This window comes from Malania oleifera, chromosome 3, assembly GCF_029873635.1.
Source record: "Malania oleifera isolate guangnan ecotype guangnan chromosome 3, ASM2987363v1, whole genome shotgun sequence".
In the NCBI taxonomy this organism is placed as follows: Eukaryota; Viridiplantae; Streptophyta; class Magnoliopsida; order Santalales; family Ximeniaceae; genus Malania; species Malania oleifera.
Genome location: NC_080419.1, coordinates 98,009,716 through 98,017,335, shown reverse-complemented (window position 1 = coordinate 98,017,335; position 7,620 = coordinate 98,009,716). Strand labels below are relative to the sequence as shown.

General features: G+C 38.1%; 1 protein-coding gene across 1 annotated transcript; it reads left to right on the top strand.

Annotated features, from left to right (window-relative positions):
* The first annotated feature begins 2,128 nt into the window (after positions 1–2,128).
* On the top strand, positions 2,129–3,118 carry LOC131151447 (uncharacterized). The gene has a single exon (XM_058102692.1). The coding sequence runs from the start codon at positions 2,129–2,131 to the stop codon at positions 3,116–3,118; it is 990 nt and encodes a 329-aa protein (XP_057958675.1).
* Positions 3,119–7,620: the final 4,502 nt, after the last annotated feature.

The following is a 7,620-nucleotide window of genomic DNA, read 5'->3' as shown; positions in this document are numbered from 1 at the left end:
TGTGTGAATCTGGATCGTTCTTGCTCATCTATAGTGAGATTTGGAGCAGAAACTGGTGATTTTATGTTAGTTTGCTACTACATGTACTGGGTTATGGCTTATCTTCGTCCGGATTGTGAGGAAGGTGAGTTGTGAGGTTTTCCGCCTAAGAAATTTTGAAAATGTTAGTCTCGGGATGTTCGGAGATGGAGGTTGATGAGAATGGATCCTTATTGCCAGTCAAGGTGTAGAATGACAAGAAGCAGAATCTGGAGGATGCTCTTTACTTCATCGCACTTAATGGTGGGGATAAAGAGTCATGGTCCCGTAGAGTAGACTCAGAAATTTTAGAAGAGTATAACCGATTAAGGAATGAGGTAAAACTGAAATTAGTTCAATCAAATCTTGATCTCTCCCTGGATACTCTCATGGATCTTGTTCAAAGACAACTAGGGCTATCTGCATGTGAATCTGGGGGTACGGATGTGGCTGGGAGGGAAGCGAATATTAACACCCCGATGGTGTTAAATGAAAAAATCATGGATGCTCTGGGTCTGGTGGGTTCGCCTTCTGGTGATGTACCAAAAGGGTCTCTGGCTTCTGGCCATGATGCGAAGGTTCGATGGGGTGATGTTGAGGAGTTACAGAGCCCTGTGATGCCTTCTCCAGTTAAGGTTCATCCGGTTGATCCTGAGGTGACTAGGAAGCAAGCTTTAGTGAATCCTCGAAAAAACACGAGGGTCCCTTGGTTTGCACTCTTTGCAAATAACAGAGCTCCGGAATCCTGTACTCCCATCCTTGCGTTTCCTTCAGATGGGTTGGGTGCTAGATTGAATCTGTATGATCTCACGAGACCAGAGGATTCCTATTTGAAGTGCTTAGTTGGGTATTTTGCAGGTAGATACCCAGGAAATGCTGCTGTTAGTGCCATTGTGAACTCATGGAAAGCCAATGTTACCTTTATCAGACATGTTGACAACTGGATAGTCTTTAAGTTCCAAGATGAAGAAGACTTGGATAGGATCTTGCAGAAAGCCCCATATATCATAAGAGGCAGAACCTTATTCATTAAGAGGATGCCAAAGAATTTTCAGTTTGGCCCTGAACACGGGACTATCCTACCTGTGTGGGTTCAACTGAGGAACCTCCCCGTGGAGATGTGGAATCCCTTAGCTCTTGGGAAAATATGCTCTGAATTGGGCAAACCTTTGTGCGCAGATAAGCTTACGATGCTGAAGGCTAGAGTGTCTTTTGCAAGAGTCATAGTTGAAGTAGATGTGGCTAAAGAGCCTAAGTACTCAGTTAAGGCATTCCTCCCAAATGATGAGGAACTGAATCAATCTATTATTTATGAAAATCTACCTCAATTTTGTACTCACTGTAAGTATGTGGGTCATACAGAGAGAATGTGTGGAATAAAAAAGCCCAGGGGGGGACCTGCAAAGGTTAAGACTGATGCTCCTGGTTTCTTTGGGGTTAAGGATACAGTTACTATCCCGGATAGGGTGGGTCCTTCTGCTAACATTGTGCAGGATGCCCCTCCTCGTGATGCTAGTGTGGTGATTGACAAAGGTAAATCTGTGGTGGAGGATCCTGAGTCTTCTGAGAAAATGACTTTGGAAGAGGGTTCTCTTGGGAATGCTCATTTGAATGATCCTGCTGAGAGGAGATCCCCCCCGGAGGGCCATATTGTGGATACTGCTTGTGTGAAAGATCCAGTGCCCCATGAAGCTTGTGAATCCCCTGGGGATAACTTAGTGCAGCCTCAGCTAGACCTGGGTAAAGAAATGGATACCTCCATCCCCTTGGAGATTCCAGTGCAATAGGAATGCTAGACTCAGTCTGAGGGCCTAGGAGTGTGTGCTCTGCAGGCTACTGGTGTTCCTAAAAGAACTCCACCCCTGGGGAAACCAGGACACATTTCCAAGGACCCTAATGAGGGTTTTACAGAAGTAAGAAATAGGAAAGCATTGAAGAGGGGGGCTGCCACAGTTCAACAAATCAGGAGGGGGAGGTCTAGCTCCCATTCTGGTAAATGAAGATCACTTCTTAGAACATTAGGGGTTTAAATAAACCCTTAAAACAGAATGGGATCTCGGATCTCATTAGAAAGAATAAGCTAGATATGCTTGGTATCTTGGAAACAAAAATGTCCTTGGATAAACTTAAATCAATGATGCAGAAAAAATTCAGTAATTGGCAACAACTCAACAACTTTGACCTTCATGATGCAGGAAGAATTGTGATCCTCTGGGATCCACTAAAAGTCTTGGTTCAGACCCACCATGCTAGCCCCCAAGCTGTTCACTGCACTGTCAAATGCTTAGTTTCCTCTAACACATTCCTATGCAGCTTCATTTATGGTTATAATTCTCTGGTTTCTAGAAGACCACTGTGGCTGGATCTCGTTCAGACTGGCAGTTCCTCTACAATGCCTTGGATGCTCCTTGGTGATTTTAATTTTTTCCTTAAGCCTGTGGAAAGGAGGAATGGCAGTCCAGTGTCTGTATATGAAACAAAGGACATAAATGATTGCTTTAATGAAGTTGGCTTATCTGATCTGAACTCTTCTGGATGTCTAATTACATGGTCTAATGGAAATGTCTGGAGCAAGTTGGACAGAGTTGTGGTTAATCAGTGTTGGCTTGGCACTGGTTGGAACTCCCATGCAGTTTTTCAATTTCCTGGAATACTGTCTGATCATTCTGTTTGCTTAGTAAATTTTTTTGCTGACCAGGACCTGGGTGCTCTTCCATTTAAATTCTTCAACATGTGGTCCACTCATGCTGATTTCATGAGGATTGTAAAGGATGTTTGGGAAAATGAGTTTGTTGGTAAATTGCAATATTGCTTCTGCAAAAAGCTCCAGATCCTGAAAAAACCATTAAGACTTTTGAATTCCTCCAACTTCTCTCATATCTCATCGAGAGCTGAGATAGCCACTTCTGAAGTGAAGGACCTCCAACAATTGCTACACAACAACCCCTCATGTCAGTCCCTGCAGGAGGATTTGAAATCAAAGAAACTGAATGCCTTAAGACTTGAGGAAGCCAACAGACTATTTTTAGCTCAATTGTCCAAAAGTAAATTCATTAAGTACAGTGACAGGGGCTCTGCTTTCTTTCACAGTCTGCTTTGAAGAAACAGAGCTAGGAATCATATTGCCTCTATTACTTTGCAGAATGGGAACCTATATGAATCTTATGATCAGGTTGCCCAAGAATTTGTAACTTACTATAAGCCGCTATTGGGGTCTACTGGCTGTAACTCATTAGTAGACTCTCACATCTTGGCTAGAGGTACTGTATTAAATGAGGAAAAAAGAAATAGTATGATGGCTCCTATCACAGATGATGAAATTAAGGATGCTCTTTTCAGAATTGGAGACAACAAAGCCCCTGGTCCTGATGGGTTTTCTGCTGGTTTCTTTAAAAGTGCTTGGAATATTATAGGCAACGAATTTATTATGGCTGTCGAGGAATTCTTTGAGAGTGGGAGGCTACTTAAGTAGTTAAACCATACTGCTATTGCACTTATTCCTAAATCCAGCCATGCTACTTTAGTAAGAGATTTCAGACCAATTGCATGCTGTAATGTGTTCTACAAAGTAATTTCCAGGATTATAGCTGAAAGAATTAAACCAGTTCTGGATGACTTAATTAATCCTGCACAAGCTGCCTTTATTAAAGGTAGGAGCATGGTGGAAAATATTTATATGGTGCAGGAATTAGTAAGAGGGTATGCAAGGAAGAGGATTTCCCCTCGGTGCTTATTGAAAATTAATCTAATGAAAGCTTATGACTCTGTGGCTTGGCCCTTCCTCAAGGAGATGCTCATCCACCTAAAGTTCCCAGATAGGATGATTTCATGGATTATGGAATGTGTCACTACCACTTCATACTCTATTGCTCTAAATGGTAGATTTTTTGGTTTCTTCAAGGGCAAGGGTTTGAGACAGGGTGATCCTCTCTCCCCTTTGCTCTTTGTAATTTGTGCTGAATATCTCTTAAGACTTTTGAAAACAGTGGAGAGCAAACATAACTTTAAATTCCATCCCAAGTGTGAAACTCTCAGACTTTCTCATCTTGTGTTTGCTGATGATTTAATGTTGTTTTCAAGAGGAGATCTGCCTTCTGTAAGCTACCTAATGAATTGCCTCAATAAATTCTCTGATTGCTCTGGCCTAGCAGTTAATGTATTGAAGTCAGAAGTATATCAAGCTGGTATTTGCCCTGTGGATCTGGAGAGTATTTTGAATATCTCGGGAATGAATCCGGGTACCTTTCCTTTTAGGTATCTAGGTATTCCCCTACTGTCTTCAAGACTTAATGCTGCCCACTACTCTCCTTTGATTAATCGAATTGCAGGAATGTTCAAGGATTGGCCACCTCACACACTCTCTTATGCAAGAAAACTTGAAATCATTAACTCCATAATTCAGGGGGTTGAGTGTTTTTGGCTTGCTATATTTCCCATGCCCCTTAATATCTTGAAGCAAATTATTAAGCTTTGCAGGACCTTCCTATGGGGTGGCAGGAAAAAGCCATTGGTGGCTTGGAGGGAGGTATGCCTCCCAAAATTTGAAGGAGGTCTAGGTGTGTTTGATCTCTATACTTGGAATTCTGCCCTTCTATCTAAAGCTTTATGGAACATCCATGCTAAGAAGGATTCTGCCTGGACTAAGTGGATTCATCATATATATTTGCTGGACCTGAACATATGGAGTGTTACTGCAACTAAAAATGATTCCCCTTTATTCAAGAAGCTGCTATCAATTAGGGATCTGCTGGTGGATAAGTGTGGAGGCACTAATGCTGCAGTTAACATGCTTAATAGATGGGAAAACAGGAGTAATTTAAGCTATGAATTCTGGAGAGCTCATGGCCAGAAACTAGCTTGGCCTAGAGAGATCTGGTACAGAAGAATTCTCCCCAAACATTCTGTATGTCTTTGGCTTGGTATGAAAAGGAAACTTCAAACTTATGATAAACTGACTGCTGATGGAATTGATAGTACTTGCTGCTTCTACAAGTCAAAAATGGAAACTTTGGATCATCTATTTTTTGATTGCAGGTACACTACTGAAGTTTGGAAAGGTATAAGATGCTGGCTGGATATTCGTAGATCCATGTCAACTCTTAGAGCTGCTGCAAAATGGCTCCATAAGGAGGCCAAAGGGAATGGAACTCATGCAACTGCGCAGAAGATTGGATTTGCTGCTTGTGTGTACTTCATTTGGCATTTTCGCAACAGAGCAAAGTTTGAAAATCACTCCATCTCTATCTTGGAGTTGATTCTTTTGATTCAAAAACATGTATATGGGTCAATGTACAATATTTTTGGCTTATACACGGCTTAATTGTAACTCTAGTCTCATTAAAAGTGTATGATCTCTTTTAGGAGCTAAAAGGAGTAAGTTGTACTTGGCCTTATTGGCCCCTGGGTATGCCCAGGTGTGATGTTTTTCTAAAGTTGATCTTGCTTTTACTTGGTTGGTTCTTTGTTTAGCCTGGGGATGCCCAGTGTACTTGTAATTATTTACCTTGATCAATTATATTTTTACCCTTTGATAAAAAAAAAAAAAAAAACTACAAGAAAAGTGTAAAAATATACTAGACTCAGAAATTGGTGATCATAAAAGAAAAATTAAGGATCAAGCCAAAATCATCTACAACTTCACTAAAGGAAAATAAAATCTTGAAAAAATGATTGGCACACAAAGAATGTCCTTGGATAAAGAAGGCATAGGATTTAATGGAGTTAAAAATATAAGGAAAAAGAACCTCTATATGGGGTACTTTACGAAAGCATTCAAACACTATGCTAGCACCTCTTCTAATGCCTATACTCACACTATATTCTACCTATGTAAAAAGAAGATACATATAAAGTTTGAATGTCCATTAAAGAGAAAGGGTGTGAAAACTAAACAAGTTTGGAGAGTAAAATAAACATCTCTTATTAAACCATCCGGACCCAAGAAAGTATGGGTACCAAGATGAAAGACTTGTTCACAAATTAAGGACTCCAAAGATATTAGGATTAGTCATTCCCTATTAGAAATTAAGAAAGCTCCTAATCCTATAATACAAGCATATTGAGCTAGTTGTAATGGAAAATCTCAAAGAAGAATTGAAGAGCTTATTGATAACTATAACATCAAAAATGACATTGTTGGCCAAAATCATAGGATGATTCATACAAGACTTAACTTAGAAAGAATTAAGATTTGGAAAGAAATATGGATTTTGGGAGTTCATATGATATCAAAAGAAAAGAAAAGAAAATATGGAGCATATTGAGCTTATTACATGAGTATTTTGATTAAGAAAAGATAATTAAGAATGAGAACAACTTGAGCAAAATTGTAGTACAATGTACAAATGATAAAGAGCTCCATGCTTATATGATATGCTGATATGCTACATGCTTACATGTTAAAATGATGACATATATGATATCTTGATATTGCCAAAGAAATAACTCATATTAATGATTCATGGCTTACTGTATTGTAAATTTGAGCATGATTATGAAGCATGAATCTTGGTATGATATATGAGTATGAGATTGATTCATAATGGATCACATTATATATATCTTGCATGAATGACTAATGGATAAACATGTCATGATTAAAATATAAGCTGGCTTATTGACCTTGGTATTGCAATCTAAATGAGAAATTTGTTTTTTATCCTTAGTACCTTAGCATAAGAATTCTTCCAATTTAATTATTTTTTTAAATATAAAAAGAAGGGAGAAAGAGTTGAATTAAAAAATTGGTATAAGCAGTACATGATATGATATTAGTATTGGTTTCTATGAAATATATTGGTATACATGAGTATGATAATTGACACTTGAGCATGACAGCACATTTGTATCCATGAGAATGTTTTGATATTGATATGATAATTGGTATTATTCTTGATATTGATATCCATGAGCACTTACATAGAATAAATTAATATTTGAAACATGGCATGATAAATTTAAAAGCTCAATTGGTATCACAATTTAAAAACACAATTGGTATCTTCCTAAATACATAAGTTTACAAATTCATGAATGGAAGTATGAATTTATTGAATATTAAATACTTCATTCAGGGGGAGTTAAACTTGATATCATAATTTATGTTCATCATTGAAAATCATTCAAAATTTCTATTTTGAGCCTTCACAAGATCTATACTTTTGCTTATGGTTGCTCATTGTCTTAGTATTTATATATATTTTTTGATATCTTACTCTTTTTGATTGATGTCAAAAGAGGAAGAAGTTTTGGGCAAAAATTGAACATTATATTGCATACCTAAGCATGAATATTGACTCAACTATGAAAGTATTTTATCTTGAATGATGCTTATTGATAGATGAGTATGATAGTAAATGAGTTTTTGAAATTGATCTTGATATTATTAAGTTTGTTAAGATGATGCTTATTGTAAGAGGGAGTCTTTTTTTAAGGTCCACTCAAATTTTTGCTCCTTCTTTGTCATCATCAAAAAGGGGGAGATTGTTGGCCTTACAAGGCTTAACATCTTGTTTTGATGACAACATATAAGAGGAATTTAACATATTTGGTTAAGTGATGACATTTCAGGACTCAACTATGAGAAAGCAAGGTCAAGTGTTC